The 16,297-nt window shown below is 35.4% G+C and overlaps 1 protein-coding gene across 1 annotated transcript in view; it reads left to right on the top strand.

Annotated features, from left to right (window-relative positions):
* The window catches only part of THADA (Thyroid adenoma-associated protein homolog), a 37,118-nt gene extending 21,228 nt beyond the window's left edge, over positions 1-15,890 (top strand). The window contains exons 15-26 of the mRNA XM_085949176.1: positions 742-976; positions 1,048-1,280; positions 4,568-4,712; positions 5,804-6,055; positions 6,489-6,641; positions 7,678-7,806; positions 8,655-8,758; positions 9,352-9,436; positions 10,188-10,363; positions 10,967-11,772; positions 12,491-12,783; positions 15,300-15,890. Of these exons, the coding sequence (XP_085805302.1) occupies positions 742-976; positions 1,048-1,280; positions 4,568-4,712; positions 5,804-6,055; positions 6,489-6,641; positions 7,678-7,806; positions 8,655-8,758; positions 9,352-9,436; positions 10,188-10,363; positions 10,967-11,772; positions 12,491-12,783; positions 15,300-15,671 (2,983 nt within the window). The 3' untranslated portion in view covers positions 15,672-15,890. The remainder of the gene's footprint in view (positions 1-741; positions 977-1,047; positions 1,281-4,567; positions 4,713-5,803; positions 6,056-6,488; positions 6,642-7,677; positions 7,807-8,654; positions 8,759-9,351; positions 9,437-10,187; positions 10,364-10,966; positions 11,773-12,490; positions 12,784-15,299) is intronic.
* Positions 15,891-16,297: the final 407 nt, after the last annotated feature.

Raw genomic sequence — 16,297 nt, forward strand, 5'->3', positions numbered from 1 at the left:
AGAAGAGGTGGGCTGACTATATCGAAGAGGACTGGAGAAAGATGGGGAGGGCTTGAGACTGGAGAGGAGCAGCCAGGGAAAGGAGCGTGTGGAGGACAATTGTAGAGGAGGCCAAATCCCGCCCCGGGATGTAGTGCCGAGAAAGAAGAAGAAGATTGTATGAAAGCAATGACATCGTATTTACACTCTGTGACACAGGACGCCAACATAAGAAACGGGTTTTTCGGCATATATATGACCGATCGTCATAGACTCTATTTGAGCCATTAGATTGGCACTATAGAAAATTTAATATTCTACATATTGACGTTTTCTTAATACAATCAAAACGGCAGCCTGCTTTTGACGTTTTGCTTTGATTACTCATTTATCAGATTAGTCACTTATGGGTGAGAGATGGTGCTTAACTCAAAACGAGGAATATAAATTAGCTGTCTTAAACGGCTTAATTAGAGGCCAGATCCCACCCCAGGATGTAGCGCCGTGGAAGAACTTTTTTTTTTTTTCATTTAAATAATGATGAATTACACATTACTGTTTGCGCCTAGTGATACATTCGATTATGACCAGGTGTAGTACGGGGTGGGTTGGATTGTGGGTTTTAAATGCTATATAAATGCTAATATAAAAATACTAAATGATTTGTCAAATAGTTGCATGTAGTGCCCCCCCCCCCACACAGCAGTCAACTTATACCGGTAGATCTATCGAATACTTTAATTGTATCAATTCCCTTTTCAGCGCCATATCCGCCTGCGAGCAGTGGTCATCGACCATCAACCAGTTGATCGAGCTGTCGTTTGAGGTGAATAGCATCGTAGGGCCTGTTGTGAACAACTCATCACCTGAGGGACACCTACCCATGGACTTCAATGCAGGCACCACTAATGTAGAAGGCAACGGAGTGCATTTGGACAATGGCAAGAAAGTCACTGCACAGATGGTGCTGTTATGCGCGTGGAGATCTGTCAAAGAGGTAAAGACTTATCTGGTATTTTATCATCATATCAAACACCGACAAGGACTACACACTTTGTTCCATTCCAGGTTTCACTACTCTTGGGTGACATATCCAGTCAAGCAGTGATCATAGAGAAAGGAGCATCGAGTGTGAAGCACACCAATCAACTTCTGGGAACAGACGAGCTGATCGCAATCGGAACCATCAGTGAGCAGAGACTCCTGGACATTGGAGACCATTTCACTACGTTACTAGCGGAGACTAAACATCGCGGAGCCTTCGAACAGGCCTATGTGGGATTTTCAAAACTCTGCTCTAGGTTTGTTACTTGTACCTACTTCCATTTCTTCTTCTAATATAAATCAAAAAAAAAAAAAAAAAATATTGTCATAGTCAAACCGCTTAACCACGAAAGGCCCAGGTGCTGTGTGAAAGTGAAGAATTTTGGGTATTTTTGAGTTTATTCTCAGTTTTAATACGGCAATATTTACAATAATACTATTTTATGGTATTAACGGCCCACGTGCTCGTCGTAGGTCAAAATTGAGTTTTTATTGTATTTTCAAACCATGATCCTGGACACTCCTTAAACGTTGTAGATAATCTATTTATATAATTTTGAAGCCTTATTATCCTTTATAGTTATTTTAAACATTTGATGACTGTATAAAGTATTTTTGTTACATAAAATAGTATTCTTTTAAACCTCTCGCTCTAATGTTTTAGAATATAGTCATATTTCGGTACATAACTGTGCAGTGGTGTTAAGATTTTTTACATTTATTAATTTTTAAACGCATTTATAAAACCATTAGTATAATTTATTACGAGATAATTTTTGTTAAATATTCACGATAAAAAATTATATTGATAATCTCTGTGATCCCAAATTTGACAAGAATTAGGCATTTTATTATTCAAAAAATCGGCAAGATAAACACATTTGAAGATGATTCTAAAGATACCAAGGCCTGAACAAAAACGATGCACGAGTGCGAGTGAGTAAGTATTCGGCACCCTTACAATCTCTGCGACACGCGCTAGAGTAAGATAAAAGGTCTACATATCTGTGAGATAGTTTCCAAAACTATCGCCATCAAATCGGGGCGAAACGCTTCACATAGCGTCGATAACTTGCGAGCTCGAGTTGCTAAAATTGATATTTTTTGTGTTAAACATAAAGTCAATGGTAAATATTTTTAGTTAATTAAGTAGAAAAGATGGTTCTGTGTGTTGTCTTAAAATGTGGTAGCCGTATTGATAAGCAAGAAGATGGTATTACGTTTCATAGGTAAGTTGATACATGTTCGTGATAATTTATTTGTATTTTATAATATATTTTAATATCAGTGACCTAGTGTTTCTTTAAAATAACTTAAATTATAGATATCTTTACCTAATGGTTGCATTTTGACCGCTTAAAAATACTATATAACGTAAAAAAATAGAAAATTATATTTTAATTCTGAGCGTCTAGTGCGAGCACTAGCGAAATGGTCTATGGTCTCGAACATTTGTAGACGAATGCGTTCGCTCGCTCACAAACCAAACGCAAGGCACGCGGCTTCATTTAGCAATGCAACGGGTGGCGTCTATATGTATCTATAGTCTAAGAAAGATACTTATTATAAGCTATGTCTTTGACCATTCAAGTGTGATAAACATCTTATGAATAATGATTGCTTTATAATAATTATTGACCTAAGAATAAGGTAGTGTTTTTTTGAAATACGCCATTCCTTTTGTCATTCCCTAGTAGTTAAGCTACAACATACGGCCGTAGCCATAAATTGACAAACTATAATTAAAGTAGGGAATAAAATTATGTTAACGCGCGTGTTTGAACATGTACCTAACCGAATTTTTTTTTATTTTTTTTTAAACGGTACATGTTCAAACACGCGCGTCAATATCATTTTACTCCCTACTTCAATTATAGTTTGTCAATTTATGGCTACGGCCGTATGTTGTAGCTTAACCACTGGGGAATGACAAAAGAAATGGCGTATTTCAAAAAAACACTACCTTATTCTTAGGTCAATAATTATTATAAAGCAATCATTATTCATAAGATGTTTATCACACTTGAATGGTCAAAGATATAGCTTATAATAAATATCTTTAGAATCATCTTCAAATGTGTTTATCTTGCCGATTTTTTGAATAATAAAATGCCTAATTCTTGTCAAATTTGGGATCACAGAGATTATCAATATAATTTTTTATCGTGAAAATTTTACAAAAATTATCTCGTAATAAATTATACTGATGGTTTTATAAATGCGTTTAAAAATTAATAAATGTAAAAAATCTTAACACCACTGCATAGTTATGTACCGAAATATGACTATATTCTAAAACATTAGAGCGAGAGGTTTAAAAGAATACTATTTTATGTAACAAAAATACTTTATGCAGTCATCAAATGTTTAAAATAACTATAAAGGATAATAAGGCTTCAAAATTATATAAATATATTATCTACAACGTTTAAGGAGTGTCCAGGATCATGGTTTGAAAATACAATAAAAACTCAATTTTGACCTTCGACGAGCATGTCCCCCCTTAATATATTTTATGAGGTTATTAAATGTTGATTTCTAAGGTGACAAAAGACAAAATAACATAATGACAAATGCGTCTTCCCTACAAAGTTTACAGATTGTTTAGGCTAAGCTCGCAAAAATCGTGTCCGGAAATTTGTACATAATAGGCAGTTTGCCGTATCACACTTCACCGTGAAATGTTGTATCGGAAATATACGGTCATATATTAAAGACCGTCTTTTGGGTCGTATAATACTGAGATAAAATTCATGCCTAAATAAAACACGGTTTTTGTTGGCTTACAGGAAGCCAGAGGTAAATAAATTTTTGAAAATAGTCAATATACTGGATTATTTGTTAGGATAGGTTTTCATTCTTGAAGATCGTTATTGTCTGCAATGCTCCACGAACAACGCGTAATTTTTTGTCCGTATACCATACGGTCCTTTCGCGTGATGCCCAACATACACCTCTCCATGCCTCGCTGTGCGACTCCTAGCCTTTGGACATCTCTCGTGTTGAGGGTCCACGTCTCGCAGCCATGCGTGAGCACGGGTAGCACACATTGGTTGAACACCCTACGCTTAAGACATAATGGTAGGTCACTCTTGAAGATACCATTCAGACGTCCGAAAGCACTCCATACCAGCTTTGTTCTTCGAGCAATTTCGTCCTGCATGCTTCCGTCTATGGTCACCTGCTGTCCGAGATAGACGTAGCTGCTGACTTGCTCGAGCTGGGTGCCTGTAACGGGTACATGTAACCCACAAAAATACGCCTAATTCTTAATTTTCGACCTTTACACAGCACCTTGGCCCATAAGCTGTGCAAATGCGATTTCTTCCCGTGCACAGAAAATAGGCGGAGCTAATGTGTTTATTGTTGATAGATGCTATCGGCAACTGTATTTATTTTGCGCTTATTGTATCATGACAATGCTGCTTTACGGTAGCCAATCATAGCACCTTACAAAGGCTCAAAGTAACCGTTTAATATTTACTAAGCTTATCTCTCGAAACAGCGATAATAAACTCTAATTGTTTATTGGTTTATCTTACAGGCTGTGGAAAAGCAACTCCTCAAATTTACACAACCTCCCACGGATATGGTTGGATGATCTGATTCAGGCGATCGCATCGGGAGACACAAACAACTCTAAGCTTTGTGCTACTAGGCGTAGTGCCGGTGTACCTTTCATGGTTCAGGTATTACCAATAAATTATACACGATCACACCAACTAGGGATTGCAATACCGAATGAAAATACCAATACAGTGGAACCCCGATCTACCGTTCTCGCATAAATCGTTTTCCCACCAAACACCCATAAGAACAATCTTAAATAATCCCGCATTAACCGTTCCCCGATTTCCTCGATCTATCGTCTAAATATTATGGTCCCGTCACAAATATTATCCCGATTTTTGATTATCGACCGTTTTTGTTGAATATTTTTCACTTCGCTTTCGTAGGATTGTTTGCACAAGTCGGTCGGCGGTCAGGCTTGCCTCGCGTCTCGTATCACGAATTTTTATAAGTCGCAGCTAAAATGCCCCCCATGAAGAAAACTAGAACTCTGACTCTGAAACTAGAAACTGAAATTAATTCAAGTCGAAAAAAATCCAAAAAAAGAGTTTTTTTTTTTAATTATATATCCCGCATTTATTGTTTCCCACATTTATCGTTTTTTTAGGGTCCCTTGAAAACCATAGAATTGGGGTTTCACTATACCGGTATTTCCTATTGAATAGAAAAAATAGAAGTATCTACCAATAAATATAGAGACAAAAATCTCTTTAAAATATTAATATATCATAAAAAATATCTAAATACGTACATATTATAATATTTAAACCTTTAAAAATAGGTAAAGATAAGATACAGTACAGATGTTGATGTTTACAAATACTTAGTAGTTGATTGATTGGCACTTTCTTCTTCGAATGATCTTTTAATAAATTTATATTATGAAGTGATCTTAGATGTGTATGTGCCCCACTGATAATGCCACCTAATGTTTTATTAGTTTATTGTACTTTTTACATATCTAATGGCAACGGAAGTAAACTAGACATCGCGTAATGCGACAAAAAATATACAGTCCTCTTAAATCTTTTATGTTAGTTAATACATTTTGTTTCCACTTTCAATACCGAATATATCGGTATTGTCTGATTTTTAAAACCGGTATTTCGATATTGAAAAATACTGAGATACCGGTATTGCAATCCCTAACACCAACATGCATTATAAACAGCTGCTCACTCAGTCGATATAAATTTAACTTCTTTCCCAGGCACTCGTCACAACGGAGTTACAAGTAAGCGGAAGCCCGCAGAGTTTCCAAAAGTGCATTTCCACCCTACTCCGACTGGCGACATTCGACAATGCAGGCGATAGTCGCAGTGTATCAGTGGAGACTCGTACCCATTGCCTGAACGTTCTCCGAGCGTTATACCGACATACGGCATTGGGAGAGCATGTCAACCCTTATGTGGCCGATGGCTTGATGACCGCTGTTAATGGATTCGATGGAGCTACTTGGGCAGTAAGTGCTCGAAGATTTTTTTAGTAAAGATTGTTATCATTTTTTTTTTATTAAGATGACAGGACCAATCACAGAAGTATACAATATTGAATATGCCAATAAAGCGCGAAATATATTATGGTGCACGTCACGTACTATCATGTGCTGTCACAGTAAGCTGCCGCTATGGGAAATAACTGTGTAATGTCGTTTTTCTTGGTTTTTAAAATGTTATCTCCCATCCCGTAGCACATTTTGAACCTTTAAACGAAACATTGTCAGTTAGCAAAATCGGCCGAAATCACCAGAACAACAATGAGGTCACCTCACGTTGTACTGCACTGCCACTGCTATATACCATTAGCAGAACTATCGTAGCACTGCACATTTCCTTAATAGAAGTTTGTTCAATGTGTCAACACAATAAAATAAATATAATATTTCTTTAATTTAGGAACGAAACTCTTCAACTTTGCTATTCAGCAGCTTGATGACGAGGGTATTCGGGGTCCAGAGAACCAAAGACAGCGACGCCTTATGCATCAGAAATCGAATGACTGGAAGAATTTTCTTTTTGCGATATCCAAAGCTGTACGACTTCATACTGGTAATTATTTCTGTTGACACGCCATCAAAATAAATGTGAAATATCTTGAATATATTAATAGTCGTAATTATTATGAAAGAAGCAAGTGGACTGTATAGGCGGAGGATCACGGGGAAAGGAGGCGGTTGAGTATGAAATAACGATTAGGGGCACTGAATTAATTCCGTGGACAATTAGTATCCCAGGAATGTGCACAGGCTTGAATTAGTATATCCACAACACTTGTTGGTATGCTTAATCTCGATTAAATATAGAAAATTATGATGATTACACAATGTATTAGCAGCCAATAGTGATGCGATTTGCTTGAAAATCACTTCAAATTCAATTTTACTTAAAATGAACATAACATATTATAAATTTAAAGCGTTCGCGACATGACATAAAATAAGTGTTAACAATTTTTGAAATACAAATACAGAGCAATGTGAGTAAATAATACAATGAGTAATAAAATAAGAAAAGAAGTAAAGTAACATAAATAAAAGTAGATGGAAGCACACAGAGTGAACTATTTATAGACCCTGTCTTAAAAACTTATAAAATAATGTCCACCTAAATTCACCCTCACGTAAGTGGAATATATCAATCTCCGAAGCGATTTCATTAAACATGGTTATTGCCCTCCCAATTGGCATCACGAATGGCAGGTTAGTTCTGCACCTTGGGAGAACAAACAACGGATGCCCTCGATTCCTAAGATAATTATCAGAGACACACAAGCCGACACCACCAAGAAGGGCAGAGTTTCCATTTACGCCTCTGGAAAAAATATGTAGATAAATAAAGATCCCTTCTAAATTTTAAGCTACAACCTAAGAGAAAGTCAATCGGATAGAGCCACGGATAATATCCATACAGCCGAAAGTAAAGGAGTCTCAAAAATTTCTTCCGGACCCTCTCCACCATAAGGCCGTACTTCAACTGATGCGGGGCCCAAACGATAGACCCACTCTCAAGTCTGCTTTTAAACTGTTAAACTCTAGTACTTTGCTTTGTCTGAGTGATTTTTGATATTAAAATATTTTATTTCCAGGACCATTTGCAACGTGTGAAAACGGATTCCACCAGTAAGGATTTATTGAGGCCATCGCTTTATCCAGTTTTACTGTTATTGGCCCGTCTTTACCCGTCGGCATTGGAAGGAACAGATTCTAATTTGCAGGTAAATGCATATTGTAAACAAACTGATATAGAGATTTTTAATAATTCTGGCCAATCTTAATTTAATACGCCGATGCGCACTCGCAATGTCAGATCCGTTTGCTTTGTTAGCTGTTTTCTTCAGGCAATAACGAAATTAAAATTCAACGCAGCCTACTTTCTTAGACACATTCAAGGCACAATCTCCGTCCAACTCTTCATTGGCAGAGGATCAGAGTCTGATCAAGCTGCCTTACGACAATCCATTACTAACAAAATTCGTAGAAGTCTAACTGATTGAATTTTTAATACTCTTCTTATTTCTGTACACACTCATTTTGAATGCTTTGAATAGTAAAACCCAATGAGGTTTGATTTTTTCGTTGTGCTCACGGAAACATTCTCACAAATGAAAATCGTACATTGCCCACCTTCTGTTTGAGCAAATCCGATATAAAATCTATTTGGCTGAAAACCACTCCACACTAGGGATTCCAATCCCGGGATCCCGAGCTATTTTCGATACCTATGAATCCCGGGATTGATTTTTTTATCAATTTTTATGGAAAATAAAATAAAATCGAAAAAAATTTAATTAAGTTCAAATGTTTTTTTTGGGTTTTTGATCCCTTCGATTTCGAATTAACTGCGTTTTACTGTATTGTCTGCTAAATGCTAAGGTTCAGTGAATCCTAGTTCCATTTGCGATGACTTACCTCTTCGAAGCTTGGTTTTTGGCTAATAATTTTAATAATAAAAAATAAAAAAAAAAAAAAAAAAACAAATATCGCTCATAACTTAACGGCAAATTGAACTGGCTTATGTTTAGTATTAAAACTCTTAGCCTCCATTGGTCTGTTCTAATTACAGCTTGTTGGATATATCCCTTACCTGTTGACATGTTCGGAGAGCTGTGTGCTTAAGACACGACAACTTGCTGCTAAGGCCATGGTTCCTCTCATAAGCCCAGAAAGGTAACATCAACATTATTATATATTTATTTTGTAATATTTAAACGTATGCAGCATATTTAACTTCCTCGGTATTGACGTTTTAATCAAGGTTAGTTATTAATTAATTCCCCAATGAACGTAATGGATATCGGTCCTATCCCTGATAGAATTGATTGTGTAAAGGCCTTTTTGTATTAACATGTTGTCTACTTATATTTAATAATCTATGGCCCGGCGATGGGCATACATGAGGTCAATAAGAGCCACATTCTGGATTTTCATATATAGAACCACACCATAGTCACGTTCTCATGTAGTATTACATACAGAAATTCAAATTTAATCACATTTCTACGCAAATCTGAAGAAAAATATTGAAAGCACAGCACACACGCATACACCAATATGTGTGTCTTTGACAGTTGCATTCATATACACGCATCTTGTCACTTACAACATTTAGAAAGGAAAACTCTCGAAAATACAAGTATAATACCTATACTTTTATCAAAAAATATTGGGAGCCGCACTTAACCCAACGAAGAGCCGAATTTGCCCACGTCTGATCTATGCTGTTTAAATATGTAATAGTTATGTTTTTATATTCCTGACAGATATTTTGCTCACTTCAGTATGCTTTTCAAGATGTTATATGATCGTAGCATAAAGAAAAACTACTGCCATGGAATACTATTGCAGGTATGTTTTTTAACCTTAAGGCCTTCTCTTAGACTAAAATTCCAGCCAGTATCTAGGTAATGTATTTCAATGGCGGCTAGCTCATGGCAGGATTGGAATCTCTCAGTTTCAAAGCGTTTATGACTAAACTGAAGAGACGCGACATGTTAGCCTCCCAGTCTCTCAGTTTCCAGTCCGCCATAAAACAGTGGTGCCAATATCAGTAGATTCGATGAAAAATCATATTTTCTTACCAAAATTGGTAGCACTGAACTGAACTGAATAAGCAATAACAAGTCAAGATGTCAAAAGTTAAAGATGGGCGAACTAATTTTTATTTAAAATTTGTGGCCAGAATATTTCCGTATATATTTTGTATAAAATTTATTATATATTTTGAGGTTATGAGATTATTATTTCAAGTTAGTTTCAGTCGCGCCGTGTGCGAAGCATCAGTCATTAGCCAGTTTATGAGTTCCATCAGCAACCAGTTCGTTGAATTTTAGTTTCTCCTTGAGCGAAAGGCCTTAAAATCCAAAAAGATTGATCTGTACAGACTTCACACACAAACATAGTGACGTATGCATACCAGTGTGCTAGTAACTAATATGCAAAGCTAGTTACTCAATACTAGCATGCTTTTTTACTGGAATGTGTATCAGATACACTTTGCACTTGCATCAGAGCAATGTTAAAATGCCATAGTTTAAATTGCTGTATTTTACATATAGGTATATTTTTAACGCCATAATAATACAGCTGATGTTTCCAGTTGATAAAAATTCTCCAATCAATCGATGAGAAATTTTCTATGGACAAATCTCAGATGACCCTGATGCTGAACGATATCGAGCACAGCAAATGGATTCTGTTACAAATATTCGATGAGAAACCGTGCTTTGTGATAGCCGATGCGTACGTCCAAGTTATTTTGCTGTTCTTAAAAAGGTATAATATGTTGAAATTAATAAAATATCTTAGGGTCTCCGCTCGTGGCGACGGCTGGCCCACAGTGATGCGACGTAATAGGCCATAAACAGCCAGTCGGTGGATCTACAGACGTTTTTTAACCCACCGACCAGTCGTTTATGGCCTAAACCGTACAAAATTTTAGATATTTTATAGATAGAAGATTATTTTTTATCAAATTATCGTTTGCTTTAGGCAGGGCTTAATGAATTTTAAAAAACTACCCAACACCATCTGTAATATGTATTTTAATTTAACAAAAACAAATAAGTATGACTGACTATCTTTGTTGAATCGCCCATAGCATGCCTAAACTATTATGGTTTGGTTAAGCAGGGTTTAATTGAATTTTAAAAACCCATCCACCGTAAATTGTATTATTAAAGTATGACTGACAAAGTTAAGTGTCACTATTTATGTCGAATCTTAACAGCCTACCATCACCCCTTGCCACTGACGTAGAATATAAATAGATACGATGATATAAAAAAAAATAACGGTATATCGATTGGCTACTAACTAGTATACCAAATTTAATAAATGCTAGCGATTGTTAAATATCCATATGTATTTGTTTTTCAGATTCCCTTCATTAATGGAGTTGAAACCAGATTTTTTCAATAGTCTAAAAACACCTTTGATATTTGATCTGACTAAATTAAATCCATCCTACCATCTCCATTCCGGCAAAGAATCATTCTACATTGAAGGCCTCCACCTGCACATATATTTATCGTACATGAAAAAAGAAATGACAGATATATCTACAATTCTCTTAGATAGTTTAAAAAGTCCTATGTACGAAGTACAGTTGGCAGCATTGAATTATATATTGTGTATTTACAATAATGCCAATATAAAAATGATTAATGAACAATTCGAATTAGGTATCACAGAAAAAGACTTTGTGTCTATGGTACCGAATAATGTATTAAATAATATAACAATGCTCTTGGAATCTTATGACATGTATCGTGTTCATTTATTGAACCTTTTGAAGCCAAATACATATCTACAATGTAAAGAAAAAGCTCTTATGATTCTTACATATTTACCTGACAGCTTATCGGCGATTGTATCAGTGTTAAACCCTGAGGAATTGATAGAAGAAAAGATGTATTTAGAATTTTTCATTGAACGGTGTAGTTCTGAGCATGAAAATATAAGTTATATTTATCTGAAGTGTGTTCATAAATGCTTGGAATATTATAGTGCAAAGCATAAATCAATCTATGACTGTGTTAGTGAAAACACTGTGAACGTGTTGAGTGAGGCGATATACCAGTGTTGTTCTTCTGAAAATGTTTTATTTAAAAGATTGGCCGCAGCCGAAATTATAATTGTTTTTTGGAAATTCCTTGACTGGCAAAGTAGCAAGGGTTCCAGATGTAAGTTTTGTATTTTGTCTTATACTTATTTTACTTAGGGCCCTTACGCACTGTCGACCAGTCGCCATCTACCATGAGGTGTAAGAAATGAAATCAGCGTTTACGCACGTGGTTGACAGAGACCAGACGACAGCGCATAAGAGGCCCTATCCGTATTAGTTTTATACTAATATTCACTTATGAACGTATGTTTTTCTGTTTGTATGTGTTTAGTACAGGGTCTTTAAATCGTAGCTCTTTCGTTGTGTGTGCGGTTCTTAAGATTGTTTGTGAAAATAAGACTAATATTCGTGAGGTTACCACCAAAAGTTGGTAAGCTTGAAATCATGTTATGAAGTACATACCTAACTGCAATTTGAAAATTTTACTTTTGTTCTATATATCGGATGACCCTTTTTTTCTAGCATACATATTTATTTGTAGACCCATAGTCCGTTGTTTCTAAATTATTACCAACTTTTGGCGGCATGCAATTTTTTATGCATAGCTTGATTATTATTTTTTATAACCTTTTATGCATTATAGCAGAAGGGCTTATCCATCATCAATTTCAAGATACTTCTCGCAAGAGTTTTTTTTATTAATAGATCCAAAATTTATGGCTCTTTAAAAAAACTCAATCGTTGTGTTCCTCATATTTGGCTCTATAATACAATATATCTGGTCTATTAACAAGAACCAAAAACCAAATTTACCAATTAGTCATTCAATCTTGTAGATGCAGCAGTATTACTCCAATGGTCTTCCATATTCCAACTCCTCGATGACGACGATGAAATAATACGGCACAGGATATCTCCGCTGGCAAACATTTTCATCGGAACTTACGATACGGATTTGAAAAACTCCAGTCCGCCGTTCAACGAAAACAAAGCCAAGGAAGTTATTCTGCAGACATTTACAAGGTGGATGATGGAGTCGTCCGATAGTCATGCTGTAGGAATGTTGACAGCGATAAGCCTTGGAGATAGTAATACTTGCGTGTCGAATAATGATGCATCAGAAATGGAGGTAATGTATTCAATGCCTTGTTTAGTTTTAAAACTATGACGAACATTCTGTTGCCGATTTCTATTTTATGAAACCTTATGTTGTTCAGTTTCATTACATATACTCAGGGGCAGATTGGCCTGGCGAAACACTGGAAGAAATTCCGATAAGCAGATGAGTTCCTGATCCAAATATTTGTATTGCGAATTTTAAACGCATGAATATGTATATAGATTTCATTAAATTTGAAACTGTTGAATGAAGTTATATGCATAATTTCTGTCGCCTTGTCACGTTGTCTTTATTAAATTTTTATCTCTCTCAGAGCCGTACATCCTTTGACGATAGAATTTATTTAGTTTCAACACTTTATTTTGAAAAAACATATATTTTTTTATGTTCGTTCACTTTTACCAAAAAAAATATTTTAAGTCTTGATTTATTACAAAAAGCGCCAAGTCCATGTTTCATATTATTTAAAGCTTGGTTGATTTCGCGCGTGTTTAAGTCAACCAATAAGTGAACGTTCAATATTGAAAAGGGCGTCTCCCATGCTGCAGCATCTGGTAAACTCATGACAGTGCCACGGAAATATTTGCCTTATGCGGAGTAAATTAAAAAGTGGGATACAAATAGCGCTAGGTCCAATTTTATTTTGCCTGTATTTATTACATTTAAGAGTTTATCGGCTAAAACAAATTGCCATATGGTTCTAATTTCGACATAAAATACGACGGAAAAAATAATCTCACGTTAAAACAGATAATTGAAGCTTGAAACATAAAAACGTTGTCTCCCGAAAATATTGAATTGTGGACTTGTCGCTTTTTGTAATTAGACGCCTCATATGTAATACGTATTCACACATATCGTCGCCGTAGATGTCAAGGGAGCCAAGCCACAATTTTGGCGAAAATGAGTAAAGTACACAAAAGCATTTTAAAATCATCAAAGATGCAGTGGTCAATGGATTTAAGCCACAAAACTCTTTTGACTACATTTTTTGTACATTTCAATATTCAGTGGCCAAGAGATATAACACACATAACTTCTAAGATACTATTTTTTTAGTTATTTGTACAAAATAATAAAAAGATAACACCACAAAGTATATTCTATGTTGAAAATTTCACCGTTATATCTTTACAAACAAAAACGTTAAATAAAAAAATGTTACTTTCCTTTGTCAGACAAAATCTTTGAGTGCCTGTTTCTCAGCAATATGATTTTGTGGACTGGCTCCCTTGACATCTGCGACGATGATACATTGATGTAAAATACACAATGTACATAATATGGTGTCTTAAATCAAAATTTGTTTACTAAATTTAAAGTTTTAATTAATTACTTTTGATTACTACCACCATAGACTATAACATCTAGACGCCTCCCGTTGCATTGCTAAATGAAGCTACGTGCCGTGCGTTTGGTTTGTGGGCGAGCGAACGCATTCGCCTATAAATGTTCGAGACCATAGACCATTTCGCTAGTGCTCGCCTAAAGTGCTCGCACTAGACGCTCAGAATTAAAATATAATTTTCTGTTTTTTTACGTTATATAGTATTTTTAAATGGTCAAAATGCAACCATTAGGTAAAGATATCTATAATTTAAGTTATTTTAAAGAAACACTAGGTCACTGATATTAAAATAAATAATAATATACAAATAAATTGTCACGAACATGTATCAACTTACCTATGAAACGTAATACCATCTTCTTGCTTATCAGTACGGCTACCATATTTTAATACAACACGCAGAACCACCTTTCCTACTTAATTAACTAAAAATATATACCACTGACTTTGTGTTTAACACAAAAAATAGCAAATTTAGCAACACGAACTCGCAGATTATCGATGCTACGTGAAGCGATTCACCACGATTTGCTAGCGATACTTTTAGAAACTGACTCAAAAATATGTAGACCTTTTATCTTACTCTAGCGCGTGTCGTAGAGATTATAAGGGTGCCCAATACCTTCTCACTCGCACTCATGCATCGTTTTTGTTCAGGCCTTGACTACCACGCACATAGACCACTATGCTAAAGGTACCATACTAAATTATGACAAATTTTAACTAATGGCTCTTACAATACTCTCTGAAACCCTTTCTAAATTGTGTAATTAAGGAATAACCAATCAAAAATTTTATGTTACGTCATATCTATCGATTTTTTACCTTCCCACATTACTCTCTGAATGGACCTAATAGGTACGCCAGTTGCTTCGTTTGCTGATTTAACAATATTATATTTCAAATTGTACTGTTTTTTCTTCACTTTTAAATATTAGGTCACATTAAAAACAATAATTTCTCGTGCTAGCTTTGTAAAGGTTTTTTGTAATACCCCGATCGAGATAGGGCATTCATCGTAAAACTGTAAATATACTTTTGTATCGTGTAAAACAGACTTTTCACACACAGACGCAGCATTTACACAACTACTCTATGCGCACGAAAATAAGTGTGCTTCTACGCAGGTCCTTGCCTAAGTTTTTTAGCTATACTGACATTTTTGAACTTTTTGCAGTTCCGGGTGTTTGACAAAGGAGAAATGAACATTTTCCAAGAGGAAATAGCACTCGCTAGAATATGCGCAGAGGAAATCAGGAAAATACTCGACCGAAAGCTGAAGAATTGCACTCCTACGAGGGACGTAAACAAAATGAAGATAACCACTTACTACGGAATATTGAACGACAATCAAGACTTGAAAATGTGGGCCAATAATACTAGAAATTCAGACTATCAAATCCTCGTAGACTGTTTGAAGAAAGTAATAGGCAATAGTGATGTTTTAAGTGAAAATGTTCTCACTCTGAACGATGAATTATTGTACAATAATAGACTGTGTTTTTACAAAACTATGACCATTTTAAATGAAATTTTATCGCACAAATGAAGTTAATAAATAGTATAGTACCTTTTTTTTGACTGGCACTAAGTGTAAAAGTCACTATGGATCTTCAGTCATTTTAATTGACTGCTGATTGAAAGTATGCCTAAAACCCTATTGGTTTTGGGTAATACCTCACTAAGCTTTAAATGAATTGTTTTTATCTGTATTTATGATATTTTGTACATACCTACATATTAAATAAATACCTCATGTGTGTTTTAATTATCGATTTCAAAATGAATTTTTCTATTCTAATTGATGAGAGTTTTGTTTCGACAAATGTCTTAAGGCGATACTTCAGTAAAACGGCAAATAATTTTCAACTATAGGCGCGACGAAATTTTGGACTCGCTGGCACTCGGAGACCGAACGTCGAGGTGTGAATACGTCAATTTGTTTGGTGATGGCGACGGGGGTATTAATTCTTAAATCGTGTAAAGATGACTAAAAACGTTACCCATTTACTTTAAAACGAAAACATGTCAATGAATATATTATTATTGTTACTAATAGAACAAAAAACAGAATATTAAATGGACGCATGTTGGATTTATATAACAAATTATATTTCGTTCGGCATGCGTCATTTGCACCCGCAATCCGCGCATCGCCTAGCCACGATCTTTTTA

The sequence above is a fragment of the Rhyacophila brunnea genome, unplaced genomic scaffold (assembly GCF_057557595.1).
Source record: "Rhyacophila brunnea isolate RB1 unplaced genomic scaffold, BYU_Rbru_1.0 scaffold_21, whole genome shotgun sequence".
NCBI lineage: Eukaryota > Metazoa > Arthropoda > Insecta > Trichoptera > Rhyacophilidae > Rhyacophila > Rhyacophila brunnea.